A 22099-nucleotide genomic window follows, 5' to 3' on the forward strand; every position below is an offset into this window, starting at 1 on the left:
ATCTTGATGAGGTAATTAAGTGAATTTAGGGCTATAATTGACCCAAGTCGAGTCAAGTATTGATTGTTCAAGTCCAGTTCGTTTAATTTTTATTTTATTTTATTTATTTATTTTGTACACGAGTAGAACTTGAACATATTATCTGTCCAAACTCTGTTAATTTATTTTTTGAACGAATTCGAACTTATTCATGAGCTAATGGATTTATTTAATCATTTTACATATAAAGTAAATGTTTTGATCGTTTATTTTTTTTAAAAAAAAATTAATACTAATTATTAGTTATTTTTAATTATGGTTAAGATTTATTGTTTGAGTAATAAGAAAAATTATCTCAAATCTTAAATAATCTAATCTCACTTTTATATGTTTATCTTGTAGTATATATATATATATATATATATATATATATATATATATATATATATATATATATATATATATATATATACAATCATACCACACATATATATACATACATAAGCTCACTAATATACACAAAAAGACACTTATATCTATATCTAGAAACGATTACAATAATTCACCTTATATTTATTGCATTACGAAAGAACATTTCTTTTTTGGTCCTTTTTTTTTTTTTTTTGAAGACTTAATATATTCTAATTACAAAGCTAAAAATAATATTATAAAAATAAAATTATACGAGCTTATATGAGTCGAGGAGAGCCTAAATTTATACGGGCCTCAATCTTTTGTTCAAGCTCTGCTTGTTTAATAAACGAATCAATCCCAAGCATGTTTACGAGTAACTCTGCTTCACTGCTTGCTTACATCCCTGAGTGCATCATGTAAACGACAATTCTCATATTTATTCACACGTAGACTGCTATATGACTATCATTCGACAGTAAAATCAGCTTTTGGATTAGCATTTGTAAAAAGAAAAAAAAGGAACTAATGATTGCTTTTTACTATCACGTCATCCCAGTTGTATGCAGTCATAAACAGTCTATAAATAGCATTACCTTTATAATTATCATCACATAATTGTTTCTTGCTTGGATTGAAAAGAGGGAAAAGAATAGAAAAAAGAAAAAGAAAAATAAAAGACAGTAGATTTTCTTCTTGAAGTGAAGAGGAAGAAATCCAATATGAATGTTAACCAAACAATGTATAAGCATCAATAACAGAGCCACCAACCCACTTCGGGTTTTGCATCCAATAAAACAGAGACAATATGAAATTAGACCTAATCCGTTCCTATCCTCTGCCCTCACCGACCAGCCTAACAGTACAAAATATATCCCAAAACAGGTATGGCTTTGATTGTTAAATCATTTTTTTCTTTTTAATTTCTTTTTTTTTAAAAAAAAAAAATAATAATAAAAAATTTAAAATATAAAATACTTACAAAATACTTAAAACTATTTTTTACCTTTAAGTTACATCAAAATATTTTTTAAATAAAAAAAACAACTTCTAGAAAAGTATTAACGAACGGAGTTATTATCTCTAAAAAAAAAATGCCCTTATTTTTTAAAAAAAAGTTAATGAGGTTTATTCATTCAAGAGAGGGTCATAATAATAATAATAATATATAATGAATAAATCCTCTGTAATCAGCCTAGAACGAGATACGAGAATTCAATCTCATAATCTCCAAAATCCATCCAAAAATTAAGTTTTGAAATTCTCTATACAACATGCATTATTAACTCAATCAAACCCAATTCTAGCAAGAAAGTGCATTTTAAAATAAAATGCTAAAAGGCCTACTAAATAGCATTTTAGCCGGCAGGTTAGTTTAGGCTTTTGGAGTCGCATAACCTCTCCCCTTAGAGAGGTGGTGGTCCATTCTTTCACCAGTATCTCAACTCCAAAAGGAAGAGATAATTCAATCTAAGGAAAATAAGTAAATATTATATCCAACCAAAAAGATGTAAAAAAGGAAACTGAAAAGAAAAAATAAAACCTACCTCAAAATAGTCTTCATCTGATTGAACTGAAACTGGACTTTACTGGATTGGAAATCATTAGAGAAGTCAGCAGCATGCATTTCTTTTTTGCTAGGAGACCTGCAATGTATTTTATTTCTTCTTTCATGTTACAAACAAAACGATCAGTACCAAGCTTCAGGTGGCACTGAGTCACAGGATCTCAACTGGTAAAAGGGTTAAATTTTGGTTTTAAACGACTCATCTGTCAGTGGCTTGAAAGTTGAAACTATACATCATTAAGTTCAATTTCTCTCATGCTGTTAACTATATCTTCAACTCTCAAAGACATGAATTGAGCATGATCCTCAAGATCTTTGAGAATCAAGTATAGCTGTTGTCGGAGTGCTGAAGATCGCACTCTTTCATGCTGAACCTCATCATATAGATCCTGGATCTTTTTATCCTTCTCTTCCTACAAACAAGTTTTACACTTGAAACATTAGCTAGTTGAAATGAGGATAAAAAACTAAGGAAAAATTGCTAGACTGATCTCTCGAGTTTGAGTTTGTATCAAATTGATCACTTGGGCACAAAAATTATCTTAAAACTCCTTGTGTAAGCCTTTTGTATCAAATTGATCTATTCTGTCTATTTTTTCTGATGGAGTCCTTTTGAAATTATAATTTTACCCCAAATTAAAAGATAAAGAAACAAAAGTAAAATAAAAACATTTTTTTTTTAAAAAAAAGAAAAAAAAGAAAAGGAGGGGGCAGCCTCTCACTAATAAAGGGCAGCCTCCTCCCACATTGGGGTGGCGGGCCACCCTTTTGTGAAGGGAGGCTTACTACAAGGAGCTATAAGATAATTTTTGTACCACAAAGATCAATTTGATACAAGTCTAAACCCCATAGATCAATTTAGTAGAGAATATGAATAAAAGAAAAGCATTTAAGTAGAGGGAGGTATACTAAATCAACAATATGCAACTCAACATTATCACAATCTATTGAGATTACATGGGTTTAGTACCTTATGGATTTTGTTATATCACTTACATACATTCCCAAACACTTTCTCATGAAGCTGAACACTTTCTACTACCAAGTAAGACTCTAATCGAGTCGAGTATTGAATGTTTAAGCTTTGGTTCGTTTAATTTTGTTTCGAGCATGAGCTGAACTTGAACTTATCACTAAGTTAGTTATATGATTATGATGCGAATCCACTAGTAACAAAACATAGAAAATAATAAATCGGCTACTTCGAGAGAACCGTGATCTCCAATGGCTACTCCGAGGGAGCCTTGACCTCCAAAACACAGAAAATTGTATTCTAAGAAATAATAATCAACTCATACTTTTCTTATTGATTGCTCCCCTTTAATTCGAGAAATAATATATTATGGTTTACATAATAAACTAATTAGGTCTTGACTTCTAGGACTATGGCAAATCTAATAAGGAATGCATCTAACTCTTTATTGGACTATAAAATCTACGGAGATGTACTCCTCATTGGACTCTAGCATGGCATGGAAAATATCAAATAATTATGATCATATTAGTTTAAGCTTAGTTTATTTATTTTTCGAACAAAATCGAGATTGTTCGTGAGTTGTTCAATTAACATATTCATTTCTCATATAAAGTAAATATCGTCATCGTTTATACTTCATAAATTCATACTAATTATTAATTTATTAACTATTGTTAAGATTTTATCCTTCAAATTAATTAGATTTTATCTCTATAGACTTATCATAAAATAGATTATTTATATTATATCTTACGACCTTATTTATTATCTTAAACAATCAAATCTCGAGTATATATATATAGACATACACATATATCTATATCAAGACTCACAATCACAAACATTCAAGATAAAATTTATCACATTAGAAAGAGGATTCCCACTCAACTTTTTAAATGCTTAAGAAGTTCTTATTACAAAGTTAAAAACAATACTATAAAATATAGCAAAATAAAGTTATATGAGTTTATAGGAGTTTATACAAGTCGAGCTCGAACAACTCAATTTGTTTACAATCCTACTACTAAGAAACAAACAATCAAAGTGCCCCCATGCTTGGCTCAAGTGGAAAGGGGTGGGGATGTGATTTGTTTCAGGTTCAGATCTCACAAATCAAGACCATCCCCTTCTCAACAGAAAACTTTGGGTTATTTTATAAATTTGGCCACCTCAAAAGTCAGCAAAATGAATTATGTTTACATTAGTGAAGAAACTTTTTTCCTTTCAATTTTATTGGATGTTCTCAAACGGAGTAGTGAAGAAACATTTTTCATAATCTTAGGGCATTTACCATGGTAAACAAAACTGCTACTGTACTCCCTCCTGTTGTTCACTAACAGATCCTGGGGTATTTACCACGGTAAAGAACAAAACCTATGAACTTGTCATGGCATGCTGTCCTATATATTATTTTGTACAGTATAGGCATACGATTTACTAGTCAGTCTACATGATATAATATATTAACCATGTATTGGCAGCTGCTACATCTTCCCATAAGGTAATTGCTCTAAAAAAATTAAAAGAAAAATAGCAATAGTAAAAATGAAGTGAACTGGACCAAATACCTATGACACACTTTGATAGAAGTTTTCCACCTTTTCTTATGGCAAAATTTTTCTTTTGGTAAGTTTGTTTCCACTGTAATTCTATACAAATTGTAAGGGTGGCTTACAAACAAAATGCCCATCAAGCAAACTCTAAAACTCCAACCTGCCACAATCATCAAGACTAAACTTCCGAATCTCTTAATCAGCATGACTACAGTAATATAGCAGTAGATTCCAAATTAAAACCCCAAAAGTCCTAAATAACTCAGAAAGCTAATGTTGGGAAAGCATCATGAGGTAATAGCAAACCAAATGTAGCAGAATCTGTCAGATATTGAGCCAATGGAGCAGTGAAGCAATGGGCTTCTATAAACAAATTGCACGAGGGAGGCTATTAACTAGAGATGGGTTCAATGGTCGGGTGAAAAAACAAAGGACTGAAGCTTTTGCTGATGAAGAAGCAGTATTTGACTAACCAAAAAAAAAATCACTTCCAAAAGTAAGAAGAACTATTTGCGTTGACCATGCTGCCAGATGCATATGCTTGAAAATTTACAAGATTACTGGTTTTCTTGAAAAATGTTTTACCAGATTCTGTTACAACCTCCAACTATATTCATACAATTTTGAGTTATAAAAGAATTCAACATCAATCTTATTCAAGGCAACCTTGAGCAATCAAGAAATTAAAAAATATTCATTTATAGCAAAAGTGTGAAATATAGAGGGAAAAAAAACATTGAACTACAAAATTTAGTGGGAAGATATTGAATCACATATAACTGTGTGCACACACACACATAGATCACATTTAAGGGTAGGACCATATCCAAGCCACCTTCTCCCAGGATCCCATTTAAGTGGGACCAACACTATCATAAACAACACTAAACCACCATGGGGGGCACATTAAACAATCTTCAGTTTTCCATCAAAATCTTGGTTTATGTGCCTTCACATATTTATGATATTTGTGGGTTACAGCTAAAAGAGATGAACTAAACCTAACACTTGGTCACTATTAGGAGCATAGGAAAATCCTCTACGTTTAGCTTACACCTTTTTGGAATTTAGAGTGCCATATCTATCCAATGGGCGATAAACCATAAAGTCTATAACATTGGACAATAACTAGAGGGTGTAATTATCACAAAGGATTTCCAAATAAAATCCTGAGTAACGATAAAGGCTAAATTGTTCAATTTAAATTAAGACAAAAAAATAGGGTAGGGGTCAAATTGATTTATAAACCATCTTTAAGATCTGTATATCAGTCATAGACATACCTCACTAAGTATATTTACGATTGGCAGTTCACCAGGAAATTTACAATGAGTCATTAGCTTGTGGTTGTGCTCTCGTACAAACTTGGTAACAACCCATGTACTTTCATCCCTTGCTGCCAACCTGATCATCGCTTTGCACCCTTCTCTTGTAATTGGCCGCGGAGGAAGAACTCTGTCTTTTCTCAGGGTATGCTTTGCAGCACGGAAACCTTCTCTTGAACAAACAAAGTCCCGCCCTATTATAGCCATGTTCTTTAGCGAGTGTCTGATCCGATTCGTTCTTATGGTGAAACCCATACACTTGGCATAATCATAATAGAAATCCCTTGCATCATCTAATGATGGGAAAGTCATCCCCGTATATGGTTCCAAGCTTTCTGCACTTAAACCTGCTGTTGACGGTTCTATTAGACTAATGTGATCATTCACAACAGTGTTTGAATTACAATGCTGCAATAGCCCATCTTCTGTGCCTTTAAGTTCATCAGAGTTTTCTACGGTTTCATCATCAGAACCCCTATCACCGTATAGAAAGTCATGTACACCATCAATGCTCGCCATTATGTACCTACAATATGGAACATCCAATTAATAATGATCTCCAACTTCACAAAGTATGGATTTTGCGGTCACCAAAGCAGACACTTCATGTTTATATTCTGCAGATTCATCTCACTACCTACTTTTATCCCATGTTCCGATTTAAAACAAAACAAGTATGAAATCTGATTCAACTCCAATATGCATCAACTTGCTTTTTTTTTTTTAATAAATAATTCATCTTATTAGAAAGCTCAAAGGGGTGCAACCCAAATATACATGAACTATACAAGAGGAACATTTCGCACTTGTATACAAAAGGAATACACGTTTATATTCTGCAGATTCATATCATTACCTACTTTTATCCCATGTTCCAATTTAAAACAAAAACAAGAACCAAATCTGATTCAACTCCAAGATGCATCGACTAGCTTTTTTTCTTTTTCTTTTTTATATATATAAGTAATTTATCTTATTAGAAAGCTCAAATACACAGGAATGTACTATACAAGAACCCTCAACTAAGGAATCTAAATACACAGAAAGTATACAAGAGAGACCCTCAACTATAGAGAAGTAAAAGAACATGAATCCTCAAAATCTAAGAGACTAAAAAAACAAGAAAACTGGTGTTAGCTACCACCCAAACATAAAGAGATTTGAACATTACAGCTTTTAATTCTAATACCGATTTCTCATAATGTTCTTAACTAAAAATAACGGCTCAAAATATCAAGATCAAACAAAAAGCAAGTAACAAATAAGCAATTATAACATTACAAGTAGAACAACACTATTCAAAAAAACAAAAGAAAAGTCCCTCTGCAATTCACTGGAATTTATCTCAACAGTAAGAAATTGAAGTCCCCATGCACTTAATATCTACACAAAATTTTCGACAACTTTTAATTTTCCTTATGGTTTTTTTTTTTTTTTTTTTACTGTTCTTAGTGATCTAAAACTTGACAAGAATTACCTATCATGGTAAATGCAGCTTAAATTAATTTAAAAAAAAAAAAAAACCATACTTTGACATTACATTGACCATAAAGTTCCGAGAAAATTTAGATTGGCTTAGCTTATTTCTCAATGTCAAAGTAGCTATTTGATTTCAGAAAAGCTCAAATCCATCTATGATGCAATCACATCAGAAACAACAACAGAGTTCATACATCAAAAAATTACCCAGTAGCAACATCACTTTTATATACACACTTTACTTTTCTTTTTCTTCTATTCCAACAAATGAAAGAGAAATAATTTTTTTTTTTTAAAAAAAAAAGGAAAAAAAAGAAAAAAAAAAAGAGCTTACTCTTTTCGTCGTACGGAAACAGAATTGGACCCCGCAAGGTCTGAACTGCTTTTCTTCGGTTACCTTGTCTAAGAGATTGATCAATTTGATCACAGAGAGAGAGAGAGAGAGAGAGAGAACGGATTTCGAGGGAGGCGTGGTTGATTTGTGATCTAACGGCAGGCGACGGAGGACGAACAAACGTCAGTGAAGCATGATGGAGTTCCTCTACAAGGCCGTACTAGATTACGGACCTGGGCCATTGTTTGGGTTCCCAGATTTAAATCCAACAGCCCATTTTTTGTTCTACAGAATGGGGTTGACAATCGAATTTTCTAATTATCTAAATAAAAAAACAGCTAAATTATACTTTTAGATTTTTAAATTTAAAAAACAGCTATGTTTTATTTAATTCCTAATTTTTGAAAGAGAAACTATGTACTCCAGTTTTAATCATATGACAAATAAGAACTTAAATTTTTAATTTTGACAAATAAATATATATAAATTTTGACCATTTGATAAATAAATCATTCCATCGTATTTTTCATTCAACAGGAATTTAAGTTATTTATTTCTGAGTTATCACACTATGCAACATATCTACATTATGTCCAAAAATATTTTTAAAAAAAAAAAAAAAAACTAAAGAGGAGGCAGGTATTTTCTTTTTTCTTCTTTTTCTTTTATGTTTTTGTTTTCTAATTTTTAGGTATAATATGCATATGTTGCATTTGCTATATTCCTTACTCTCTTTTTTATTTTTTGGCTATATTTTCCTGCAAATCATATGGAACCTTTGTAGAATGATTTATTTTATTTTTTTCCGAGTCATGGTTTTTACTATTGTCATTAATTTTTTTTTTTTTTTTGAACAGGTCATTAATTATTAAATAGGGGCTACCTCAATCTGGTAGAGGGGTGGTCGAGTGGCTACCCCGATTTAGTTGGGGCGGCCGTGCAACCACCTTTTTTTTTTTTTTTTTTTTTTTTGTTCTTTTAATTTTCTTTTTATAAATAAGAAGTCACCACTACATATTTTTGGGTTTTTTTCAAAAATAAGTGTACTTCATATAAAACCTTTTCTCAAGTTTGAACCCCATCATAATACACTTCTAAAGACATTTCTCCCCTTTATTTCATATAAAAACAATTTTTCAAACAAAAAATACTTGCCCCAAATATATTAACAAACAATTAAGGACTTTCGTTTCCTGGAAATGATATGAACTATAGTCGACATCATTATTCATCGTCCAAATCAAAAGGAAGAGCATGTCCCGTGTGTCGAAAAGGTACTTTCTTTTGCCTTGCTTTATAAATGTCAATACTATTAGACATGTAATTTCTTACTTTAATGTTTATTCCTTTGGCATAAGGAATTGTAATGGTGTTGGTGAGTCAATCAATGTTACGTGATTGCGTAACGGATTTAGTAACTCGACCTTCGGGAAGAATAGAAGCAGAATTATGCTTCTTGCTCTTACCTATTTTGCTAATTTTGAAAGAACTAGTAGTAGAAAATTAGAGGATCCTAGGACTCTTTGTCAAACACAAGGTTTATATTAATTCTTTGATAACATTAATAAACAATGTTCATCTCTTTAAATAGATGAATGACCTTAGTAGGATTGAATCACAGACAAAACATTCCTTTCACGACACTAACACTGTAAAGCTATCTAAGATAAAGCATTAACATAGGACTTTACTATTCTAATTGAAAGCAATAACATAATCATGCAGATAAAGCTAAAGATACCTATTGCATATATCTACTCTTGCTATAAACATTGGCCACGTTGAGGGAGCAAGACTCCTAATAAACATTAATAACTGAAACTGTCCAGCAAGAATCCTAACCTAACAACACTAATAACAAATCAATAACAAAGCAATAACATAGACATAAAACTCCTATCCAAATACCCAAGATACCCGACTCAATCAACCTTTACTTGTTCATTCCCTAACATTCCTCCCTTTTTGAAAAGTCCTTGTCCTCAAGGACAACTTCCGTAAATTGCTGCTCCATAACACTACTTTTCTCCCATGTAGCATTTGCAGGACTATAGCCACGCTAGTGAATCAAAACTTCCTTCTTGTGAGCTGCACCTTGAGAGTCCAAAATAGCTTGGGGAACTATCACACGCTCAGCATAAGGTGCCTCGGGTAACTGAGTGTTGAATGATGTTGTTGGCCCCAAATGTTTTTTAAGCAAAGACACATGAAACACCAGATGTATTTTAGATCCCACCGGTAATTCCAACTTGTATGCTACCTTTCCCAACCTCCGTATCACACGATAGGGACCATAATACTTTGCTGCTAATTCCAAATTCAATCTCCTAGCCACAGTATGTTGCCTGTAGGGTTGTAGGCACACATAAACCAAATCTTCGACCTGAAATTCCCACTCTGTAAGACCCTTGTCATAAACCTGTTTCATCCAATTTTGAGCTTGCGCTAACTTGAGTCAAAAACCTTTCAAAATCTCATCCCGTTCCTCCAAAGTTTTTCCCACTGCCTCCACCCGAGCTATACCTGAAATATAAATAACCAAATTTGGAGGAGGCCAACCGTACACCAACTCAAAGGGTGTCTTCTTTGTACTAGAATGCCAACTTGTGTTATAAGTGTATTCCACCCATGGCAACCATTGAACCCATTCTGTTGGTTTATCACATGTTAAGCATCGTAAATACATTTCCAAGGTTCTATTGACTACCTCAGTTTGTCCATCAGTTTGGGGATGGTACACTGAACTAAAATTAAAACTAATACCTTGTAAACGAAACAACTCCTTCCAGAAATTTCTTGTAAAAATTGGGTCCCAATCACAAACAATAGATGAGGGCATTCCATGCAATTTGAAAATTTGTTCAAAAAACTCTCGAGCCACTGAAGGGGTTGAATATGGATGTTTCAGAGCCCTGAAATGTGCATACTTTGACAATTTATCTACCACCACAAAGATAACAAATTTACCTTGTGACTTTGGTAGCTCGTCTATGAAATCCATGGATATATCACTCCAGATTGAGGTAGGAATTGGCAAAGATTGAAGTAGCTCGGCTGGTAACATGAGCTCGGTTTTGTTACATTGACAAACATCACTCCCTTAGATATGATTTTATTTGTGCACACGCTCCAGGCCAATAAAAAACTGATTTGAGGCGATGCCACATTTTGTGAAACCCTTCATACGATCCACTATGGAACTTGTGAATTATGGCCTTTGTTAGCGGGGTTGAGCGCGTAAATAGATGCAGTCTTGATAAAAAAATCAATTCGGATTTAATACTCCATGAACCTGAAGCCATGCCCTATTGGATGCTTTCCACCATTTTTTTCAGCTCCTCTTCTTGCATGATTTCTTCCTTAATAGGTTCTACCCAATGAGGAACTGGGAGAGACAAGGTTGTTAACGTCCCATGGTCTATTCTTTAAAGGCCATCTGCAGCTGAATTTTCTAAACCTTTTTTATACTCAATAGAAAAATCATATCCAAGTAATTTCACTATCCATTTTTTATGTGCATCAGTAGTAATGGTTTGCTCCGGCCAGCAAGTGACGTAGACTCTTTTGATCAGTTCGAACTACAAAGCGTTGCCCCAATAAATATGGACGCCACTTTTGAATTGCTGCAATAAGAGCCATCATTTCTTTTTCATAGGTGGAAAGTGATAAATTTCTACCTTTGATCGCTTGACTGAAAAAAGCAATAGGTCTAGACTCTTGCATGAGGACAACCCCTACTCCTGTGCCTGATGCATCGCATTCTACCACAAATGTTTTGTTGAAATCGGGTAAGGCAAGAACTGGACCTGTAGTCATGGCTTGTTTTAAACTGCTGAAAGCTTGGCTAGCAGCTTCTGACCAAATGATGGCATCTTTTTTTAGTAACTGCGTCAGAGATGCGGCAATTGTTCCATAGCCCTGAATAAATTTTTTGTAGTAGCCAGATAACCCCAAAAATCCCCTTAGAGCCTTGATGTTGGTCGATTTGGGCCATTGCACCGTGGCTGCAACTTTTTCTAGATCCATAGCCACACCTTGGCTGGAAATCATGTGACCCAAATAGCTTATCAAACCTTGCCCAAATTGGCACTTCTCTCTGCGTACAAACAATTGATTAGTTTGTAAAATACCAAGCACTTCCCAAAGATGTAGCCTACGCTCAGCCCATGTCCTGCTATATGTTAAGATGTCATCAAAAAATACCAAGACATACCTTCGCAATAAGTGAGAAAAAATCACATTCATGAGAGCCTGAAACGTTGAGGGGGTGTTGGTTAACCCAAACGGCTCACTAGAAATTCATAGTGACCGTGATGAGTTCGAAATGTTGTTTTCTCAATGTCGTCGGTTGCCATGCGAATCTGATGGTAGCCAGACCTGAGATCCAATTTGGAGAAAGCTTGTGCTCCACTAAGCTTGTCGAGCAGCTCATCAATTACGAGAATTGGATATTTGTCCTTCACCGTAACATGGTTTAAAGCTCGATAATCTACACAAAGCCTCTAAGACCCATTATGTTTCTTCACTAATAACATCGGTGAGGAGTATGGACTAGTGCTAGGTTGAACCGCCCCTGATTGTAACAAAGCAGAAAACATTTTTTCAATTTCATTTTTCTGGTAGTAGGGATACCTGTAGGGCTGGACATTTGTTGGTCCACTTTCAAGTGTCAACCGAATCTGATGGTCGTGGCTTCTTGTAGGGGGTAATCCCTGTGGTTCTTTGAATAATTCATCAAACTCACTCAAGATGGTAGAAACCTGTTGGTCCAATGAATCTTCCCCTGTTTGTTGAGCCCCAAGCACAATTGCATGTAAACGCATCTGAACATGGTTCCTTTTTGGGCGAGGTTGAACGTGGCACACCCAGCCGCACCTTGTTCCTCTATTATACGATTTACTGGAGGCCGAATACCCCTCAACTCCACTTCATTATTTTTCCATCTAAACCTTATCAACAACATAGTGAAATCCCACCAAATTGGCCCTAATGTGCGTAGCCATTGCGTACCCATGACTACTTCACAAACATCAATAGGTAATATAAAAAAATCAACCAAGAAGGGCTCACCTTGTAGCCAAATTAAGACTGCTGGACACAACCCTGTGCAACCGATTTTCTCCCCATTGGCTACTGTTACGTTCATCCGTCCTACTTCCTTGGGTTTCAATCCCAGCTGCTGGGCTATTTGAGGGTTGAGGAAATTGTGGGTGCATACCGAATCCATCAACACTATCACCTTCAAGTTACCCAAATATTCACCTGCAAGCATCGTCTGCGGATTTGGAGTTCCTGTCAAAGCTTGGAGGGATATGATTGGTTCCCCCCCAAACCAATCTTGATTGTCATGGTCTTCGTGCACCTTCTTCCTCTTCCGTGTATATTCCTTCTATGACAAATAATTTTTTGCATCGATGTCCGGGAATAAACATGTCATCACAATTGAAGCATAACCCCTTTGACCGGCGATCTTGCATCTCGGCGACTTGGAATTGGTTTGTTGCGGGTCAGATTGGATGATAGCAATGGAGGAAACACATCTCTGGGTCTTATGAGTCTATCTTCATAAATGGGAGAATTCTTCATGCTGAGATTATGTGCTTCGTAAAGCTTGGCCACGCCGATTGCCATAGTTAAAGAATTGGGGCGTGAGGCTTGTACCTCGGTCTTCAAAGTTCCTTTAAGCCCGCTGATGAAACATCCCAATTGATGGGGTTGTGACATTCTTCCCACACGGCTCAAGAGTTGTTCAAATTGCATTTGATACTCCTTCATAGTCCCGGTTTGCTGTAGCATTGTGAGATTGCCGAAATGATCTTCATACACAGTTGGGCCATAGCGGATGTGGAGTGCTACTTTCAAGGATTCCCAAGTTAGGATTTTCTCGCCTTCATGGATTAATTGATACCACATCTGAGCTTCTCCTTTGAGGTGGTAAGCCGCCATAAGGATCTTTTCATGGTTTTCAGTTCTTTGAAACTCAAAGAACTGCTCTACTCGGCAAATCCAGCTTGTCGGATCATCCTCGCCGTTGTATCTTGGAAAATCCAGCTTTGTTAATTTTGGAGCGATTGAAGAGTTGTGGACTGTCTTGTCTTTATTTTTGGGTATAGAATTTTCTCCAACATTCTTTTCGCTTTGGGATAGAACATTGTTGATTTCTTCTATATTTTTGGAATTTGTTGCCATCATCTTGGAATTGTCGGCCAATGTTTTGGCTTGATCTGAACTGTGTTTCATGAGCTTCTCTAACACGGATTGAAGACTGGAAATTTGGGCTTCCAATCGGTCCATTCGTGGATCGGCCATTGTAGATAAACCTGGCTCTGATATCAAATTGTTACGTGATTGTGTAACGGATCTAGTAACTCGACCTTCGGGAAGAATAGAAGAAGAATTCTGCTTCTTGCTCTTACCTATTTTGCTAATTTTGGAAGAACTAGCGGTAGGAAATTAGAGGATCCTAGGACTCTTTGTCAAACACATGGTTTGGATTAATTCTTTGATAACATTAATAAACAACGTTCATCTCTTTAAATAGATGAATGACCTTAGTAGGATCGAACCACAGACGGAACATTCCTTTCACGACACTAACACTGTAAAGCTATTTAAGATCAAGCATTAACATAGGACTCTACTATTCTAATTGAAAGCAATAACATAACCATGCAGATAAAGCTAAAGATACCTACTGCATATATCTACTCTTACTATCAACATTGGCCACGTTGAGGAGCAAGATTCCTAACAAACATTAATAACTGAAACTGTCCAGCAAGAATCCTAACCTAACAGCACTAATAACAAATCAATAACAAAGCAATAGCATAGACATAAGACTCCTATCCAAACACCCAAGATACCCGACTCAATCAACCTTTACTTGTTCATTCCCTAATAATCAACATGTCAAGCAGTCGCCATAAGAGAGCATGGGAAGAGAGGAAAAGAGAAATAACTAGAGTTGTTGGATTTCAAAGAAATCCTTAAACCAAAATCACTTGCGAAACTATTGAAGAAAATAATGAAGGGGATGTACTTGACAAAGAACGTGATAGTTATTTGTCTTCCACATCCAAAACCCTCCACTTGTGTCTAAAATGTCTCACAAAGTGATGGAATGTATATAATAATATAAATGAGTGCTAGGGTTTTGAAGTAAGGACCTCAACCACATATTATATATATAGTCCAAATTCCATCTTGGCCCATCATTATATATATATATATATATATATATATATATATATATATATATATATATATAAATTGAAATTAAAAAGTGCCTTTAAACTAGTCTTTATACATAGGATTTAGCCCACATCACTTTTTTTTTTTTTTTGACAATAGAATAATATTAATGCTTAATATGAAGAAATACACTCTGCTACTACAATACTTTCGATAAAAGAAGGACACTCCCCCACCCAAGTATTGTACAACAGAAGAGAAATCGCACATTTGGCCAATTCATGAGCAGCCTTGTTTGCTTCTCGACGAACATGTATCACCTCCACTGCCAAGAAATGGGAGAAAGAAGATTTGATATCATCGATTAACTGTCCAAATATCTAATCACATGAAGCCGTTGTCCGTAAAGCTGAGACTACCACCAATGAATCCCCCTCCAATACTACCCGATCTGCCCCCATTTCCCTGCCAAACTCCACAGCAACCCATGCTGCCATTGTTTCAGCAGCATAGGGTCCACTATGAAGGGGACAGTCTTCGTCTTTACTGCAACTAGACGACCTTCAGCATCTCGGATAACTATTCCAACTCCCATCTTCATTTTTTCCTTAGAAATTGCCGCACCCCAGTTGATCTTCCAACTACCTTCCAGGGGTTTTTTCCACCCCATTCGATGCATGGGCTTAACACTGATTGAAGCTTCATCACTGCCAATTGCATGTATAAAACTTTCCAAAGAAATCTTTGCTGCTTCCATAGTTTGAATCGGGGAAGTGATGCATCCATTAAAGACAAAATCATTCCTCCTCATCCAAATCATGCGAGCCACAGTCCAAGCCTCTACCGATTCCTCCGGATCTAGCCTTTCCATTAGGTACAAAAATAATCCCATCCCATCCGTTAAAGTACAAGACATTTTCTGAAACCTCTTTTCCCCTCCTGCCAAACTGCAATAGCAGCTGGACACCCCCAAATGCTGTGGAAAACAGTTTCGGGTTCGCCTGTGTAGAAAGGGCACAAAGGGTCATCAACTATCTTCTTTTTATGCAAATTAGCCTTGGTGGGGAGGAGATTGATACAAACTTTCCAGCAAAAGTTTTTAAGCACAGGTGGGGCATGCATACCCCAAATTGTCTTCCAAACCTCAACATAGTCATTTGCACCCGATCCCTCTCCTCTATCTTGAGCCTGCCTGTACAGTTCCATATAATAAGCGCTTCTCACTGTGAAAGTGCCTGCTGTGGTACCTCTCCAAATAATTTTATCCTCCTGATTCAAAGGACTAAGCATCACACTACCAATTTTAGCCACATCACCTGGGTCAAACAGACTTCGCACTAGATTGAAATCCCACCAATCGGTAACTGGATCAATCAGCATTTTGACTCTAGCTTCAGGGTGCAAAACAGCTTGTGATGGAGGGAGAAGTCTAGCATTAGGGGGAGGTAGCCATATGTCCCCCCAGATTTTAATATTTTCTCCATTTCCTACTCTCCACCCCATTCCATTCAGCAGTAGATGCTTGGCCTTGATAATACTGCTCCACACGAAGGATGGTCTCCTTCCCACAGTAGTCTCCATGAATTCTACCCGAGGATAGTACTTCTCTTTCATTACACGTGCTACATGGGAAGACGGATTTGTGAGAATCTGCCACCCTTGTTTTGCAAGCAACGCCAAATTAGAAACCTCCAAATCTCTGAATCCCATCCCTCCCTTATTTTTTGGTGCTCCCATTCGTTCCCAACTCATCCAATGGACTTGTCCTTGATTGGTTTTATGTCCCCACCAAAATTGGCTAATAAGAGAGATAAGGGATTTACACAGGGATTGCTGTAGCCTAAAAACGCTCATACAGTAAGTAGGCAAAGCTTGGATCACCGCTTTTATTAAAATTTCCTTCCCCGCCTGGGATAGGATCTTCTCCTTCCACCCATCCAATCTTGCCTTCACCCTACTGCATATGTTAACGAATGTCCGCCTCTTAGATCTACCCACCAAGGTCGGGAGGCCTAGGTACTTCTCAAAGCCGGTCGTTGTGGCCAACCCCACTGATTTCTGGAAGAAACCTTTAAATTCCTCTCGAGTGTTTCGACTAAAAAAAACGGATGTTTTTGCCACGTTCAATTGTTGGCCAGATGCTCTCTCATAGGTTTGTAAAACTTGAAAAAGGTTTGACCACTCCGGAAAATTGGCCCTGCAAAAAAGAAGAGAGTCATCCGCAAAAAATAAGTGACTCAAGCGAAAGCCACCTGCTGCTATTGGAACTCCTGTGATGCGGTTTTCAACTTCTACCCTTGCCATCAAAGAGCTTAACCCCTCCGCTACAATTAAAAAGAGATAGGGCGACAAAGGGTCCCCTTGTCGCAATCCCCGAGATGGAACTATCTTCCCATACGGCTGGCCGTTTACCAAGACCGAATATGTCACACTTCTAACACATGTCATAATAAGGGTGATCCACCTTTCTTCGAACTCCATTGTTCGCATCATAGCCTCAAGAAAAGGCCACTCCACCCTATCATATGCCTTCCGTATGTCAATCTTTACCGCCATAAAACCCTTCTTCCCAGTCATCCTAGAATTCATGGTATGAAGAGCTTCATAGGCAATCAAAATATTGTCTGTATTAAGCCAACCCGGCACAAAAGCACTTTGATGCTGTTATATGATTGAGGACAGCACCAGCGTCAACCTGTTAGCAAGCACCTTAGACACTAACTTATATATTACATTACAAAGGCTAATTGGCCTAAAATCAGCCACAGTGGACACACTTTCCATTTTCGGGATCAAGGCTATGAATGTTTCATTAATAGAAGGGTTGAAAATACCCCTATTAAGAAAATCCAAAACTGCACCATGTACCTTAACCCCAATGGTACCCCAATGATGCTGATAGAAGCTTACTCCAAATCCATTCGGGCCCGGTGACTTCAAAGCATGCATCTGGGACAAATCTGTATTGACCTCTTCATGTGTGAATTCGCTAGTAAGCATTGCATTCAACTCTGGCTTTACCCGTGCTTGTACAGCCGAGATGTACTCCTCAATTCCTGACACTCCTTCAGTATCAAAGAGATTCTGAAAATACCTAGTAAAAGCATTTCCCACCTCCTCAGGTCGGGTCCACTCTTGTCCTTCCAAATCACTTATTGATCCAATGAAGTTAGATCTTCGGCGTTGGTTGGCCCATGCATGGAAAATCTGAGTATTACGGTCCCCTTTTATGAACCAATTCCTCTTTGCTCTTCGACGCCACTTGACATCCTCCATTTCGAGGAGTTTATTAAATTCTCCTTGAAGCTGCTTGATAGATTCCAAATTCCCTGGGATCTCGTGTCTCTGCATACTCCCCAATCTCCTCGAGAGGGAATTTATAGTTCTAGTCACAGCTCCATATTTGGCTCTACTCCAGGCATTAAGGGTTTCTTTACTTCGATCAAGGCTCTACAGAACTTCTTCCATAGAGTCTCTACCTGTATCAACCTCATTCCAAATCTGTTGGATAACCGTTTGACACTCCTCATCTAGATTCCACTTAGCCTCGTATCTAAAGAGCCGATGAGACTTCCTATATTCAACATCCATGATGAGCAAAAGTGGTTTGTGATCTGAATTGCTGACAGGAAGAACTTCAATAGCAGCATTTGGAAAGCCTTCACACCACCTCAGAGTTGCTACGGCCCGGTCTAGCCGTTCCTTGATAACCTCATCTGAATCTCTGTTATTACTCCAGGTAAATTTTGAGCCTTGAAATCCTAAATCTCCCAAGTTACAGTCAGCTAGAGTAGACTGAAAACACTCCATCTGAGCTTCACTTTTCATGGCTCCCCCATACTTTTCACTATGGTCAACAACTTCACTAAAATCTCCCATACATAACCAAGCCTCATGACTCAACGACTTTAAGTGGGACAAAAGAGACCATGACTCATCCCGAAGGTCCCGGTTGGGATTTCCATAAAATCTTGTAAAGGTCCAATTAAAAGCTTTCTTCCTATCACTGATATTTGTAGATATGTGCCGAGGGGAGTAATGCATAATCTCCACCCCTGAGTCGAATTTCCAGAAAAAAGCTAAACCACCACTACGGCCCACCGGATCAACATGTATCATTCCTTCAAAACCTAGCTGTATCAGTATTCTCTTTAAAGCTCCAGAGAAAACTTTTGTTTCAATGAGAAACAAAAAATTGGGTTTCTTATTCTTCACTAAATTGTAAAGCTCCCGAACTGTCTAGGGGTTCCCAAGCCCCCGGCAGTTCCAACATAGTAGATTCATGGTGAGCGGCGGGGCTGCTCCTCAGCCACCGCCAGTGAAAAAACACCATTAGAAGTGGTCAATTCATAACTCTTGGGAGAGCCAAAAAATTGAGCCTTCATGGTGAGTTACCTTCATTCTCCTTCGTCCTAGTTCCAATCATCTCAGAAGAAACCATTCTGTCCGCATCCTCCATCCCCAATCCTTCCATCACAGAACCACGGGAAGTCGTCACATTTGCAACCTCTCGAGCTAATTTCTTCCAGCTCCTACATCCACCTCCAGACTTCGGCTTTTCCATAGGACTCCCGCTTAGCTTCATCTCTACTTCTGGGTCTTCTCTGTCCTTTCTCTTTCTGTAATGTGTGAGTGGAGGGGAAGGAGCTGTTTGAATCAGAGTCTCCCATGTGGAAGTGTCTGGAGAGTTTTTCTTTGCATAAGGAATCTTATCTGGACCAATGTCGTTCAACATCTTTCCAGGTGGACTTTGGGGGCTCCTATTTTTGGGACCTTCCTGGATCCTCCACTTGTCACCCTTGGGCCTATAAGACTGTCGGTGTTGACTCAAAGAATCTTTGGGCCTGCCCTCTTCACCCATTAGCCTAGTCCCTACCTTTTGGGTCCCAGCATTTAGATCTATTTTTCATACATATTCCTTTTTCTTTCCATTCTCGCCCGATCCTCCCCCTTTAATTCCACCTTTCTTACCTTTAGTAGCACCTTTCCTTAAGTCAGGAATGCCCTCCACGGGATTTTGAAAGACTTCCTTCCGTTTCACATCCTGCTTATCACACCTTTCCATTTTCCTAGCTTTGTTTCCATACTGGTTAAGCACAGCATCATCCGTTTTGCATGAGGACTGGGATTCCAAATTTGAATGAGCGTCAATGTTCTCCTGATTTTTCACCTTCTGTGATCTTTCCTTTTCAAGAAAACCTTCCACTAGATTCTCTTCCATCGGGCAATGATTGGAAACAGTCGGCGAAGAAGGTGGATCCGCCTTCCTCCCTTCGTTACCTCCAAGCCGCTTAGGATGATCATCAGCGTGCAGCCATTGACCCCATCCTTCAGATCCCTCCCCATGGTTTGGTTTCCTAACAGAGGCCTCCAAACATCCTTTGGGGCCGTGAATAATACAACCACAACAAAAGCAGAAAATTGGAAGCTTCTCGCACTTGAAAGTAACCCAGCACGAACTTCTGGAGATAAATAGAGTTCTACCACGCTCAAGGGGCTGAAATAGGTTAATCACCACTCTGAGTCGAAGATACCTACCCCATCCCACATCATCCTCCACGACTGCTGCGTCCTCCACTTCCCCCATTGTACGACCTATTTGGGTACCCACCGCTCGGTTCATGCACCCAAGCGGCATATTATGAATTTGGACCCATATAGGAGAGCACAAAAATTCCATCTGGGAGGGTGCAAGTCGTCCATCAAACTCATTGAGGATTAGGAGGGTACGGTCATACGACCATGGTTTTCCTGCCATTACTTTCCGTTTGTCACCTTCCTCTGCAAACTCGAACAACCATAAATTTTCTTGCACCTCGTTGATCATCAGTTTTTCGGCTGGTCTCCATATCCACATAATAATGGCTTTGAAGGCCTCCTTATTGAGTTTTTTAGGCACCCCTAACCGACCAACGAGACACTTGGAACCCTTGATACGAAGATCCTGAACTGTCTCCTCAGCAATCTCAATTCCTTTTTTTTCCCCCTCCGTCAAAGGGAGTCCTCCCAACACATTCCCTTCGCTTGCTGCAATTGACGTGAGAACAAAAATTCTTGTGCTCTCATGCCTCAGGCGCGGGGCCCATAAGAGAAACATTACTTAACACCACTTTAATGCAAATGACACAACCAAAAAAACATGATTTTGGAGATCCGTTAATGGCTCAAGTCATATTACAACATTGATCACACTTAATGGGCCTTTCTAATACCACTCGTACCTTATTTGGCAATATACAATGTATAATTATATAATTTATGCAAAACCATTTACAAAAAAATTATAACAATCTGTAACGGTAAGAGGATGGAGAGGTTTGTAGAAGAAAAGCAAAAGGAAGAAAAAGAGGCATGACTTGAGACGTCTGACTAGGCAAAGTGTGTGACGACCCTTTTTTTTTTTAACACAAAATGAGATCGCACAGTGGCATGACGACCAGTCACTAAGCCAATACATGTACACTTTTCGTAGCATGTACCTGATATATCAGAGTCAGCTTCTAATCAATGTGAATTACAACAACAGAGCCATTTAGTTATCTATCTGTTTAAGGCTTAATCAAAAATATTATACACGTTAAAAATGGCTATACAAAAATGTGTGTCACATATAACACAAGCCATATACAAAATACCCACAAAAGTGGACTATCTAAGTTTGACACATCTACGACCCGAGCGAAGAGCTTCAGTCGTAGTATTCCAAGTAAAGTACCACAGTGTCCTCATCGACGTTTGTGGTACCTGCAGCCAAAGTATTTGCATCTACATGGTCGTGGTGTTAGCCACATCGCATAGGTGAAAGTATGAGTTCACCAACTCAGGAGTATAATACACACTGGTTTTCGCAATACAATTACAAGCATATAAACATTTCTAAATATACTAATCATTATCATCAATAGTATCACTTAAAACATGTTACACATCATCATATGCATTTAATGCTTAACTTAACATCCATTCTTATCACGATACACAGCATCATCTTACTTTTCATGCTTTACATCCATTTTCTTTTCGTAGTGCCCAAGGGGACGCAGCAAATTGGTCTTTCTTTTCATGGTGCCAAAGGGGACGCAACCCAGCAGTCTTTCATTTCTTAATGCCAAAGGGGACGCAATCCAGTAGTCTTTCATTACATTTTCTTTGAATACAATCGGTTCTTTCACTCAAATTTATCAATTTCATACAAATCTTCATCTAATTGTAGAGTAACAGAATCTACAGTGTTACACAATCTACCACTTGGGCCACATAAGTCATCTTGAAATTAGACAT

General features: G+C 37.5%; 3 protein-coding genes across 3 annotated transcripts; all 3 read right to left on the bottom strand.

Annotated features, from left to right (window-relative positions):
- Nucleotides 1–1955: 1955 nt before the first annotated feature.
- Nucleotides 1956–7871, bottom strand: LOC133858783 (protein FAR1-RELATED SEQUENCE 5-like). The gene is made up of 3 exons (XM_062294245.1): nucleotides 7625–7871; nucleotides 5770–6337; nucleotides 1956–2370 (listed from the first exon to the last, which is right to left on the bottom strand). The coding sequence occupies exons 2-3, from the start codon at nucleotides 6328–6330 to the stop codon at nucleotides 2185–2187; spliced, it is 747 nt and encodes a 248-aa protein (XP_062150229.1). The 5' UTR covers nucleotides 6331–6337; nucleotides 7625–7871; the 3' UTR covers nucleotides 1956–2184.
- A 7847-nt stretch (nucleotides 7872–15718) lies between these two features.
- Nucleotides 15719–18169, bottom strand: LOC133859188 (uncharacterized). The gene is made up of 2 exons (XM_062294518.1): nucleotides 17687–18169; nucleotides 15719–17479 (listed from the first exon to the last, which is right to left on the bottom strand). The coding sequence occupies exons 1-2, from the start codon at nucleotides 18167–18169 to the stop codon at nucleotides 15719–15721; spliced, it is 2244 nt and encodes a 747-aa protein (XP_062150502.1).
- Nucleotides 18170–19724: 1555 nt separating this feature from the next.
- LOC133859198 (uncharacterized) lies at nucleotides 19725–20915 on the bottom strand. Its single transcript, XM_062294526.1, has one exon. It carries the CDS (start codon nucleotides 20913–20915, stop codon nucleotides 19725–19727), a length of 1191 nt encoding a protein of 396 aa, XP_062150510.1.
- Between the last annotated feature and the right edge of the window lie 1184 nt (nucleotides 20916–22099).

This window comes from Alnus glutinosa, chromosome 1 (genome assembly GCF_958979055.1).
Source record: "Alnus glutinosa chromosome 1, dhAlnGlut1.1, whole genome shotgun sequence".
Taxonomy (NCBI): Eukaryota; Viridiplantae; Streptophyta; class Magnoliopsida; order Fagales; family Betulaceae; genus Alnus; species Alnus glutinosa.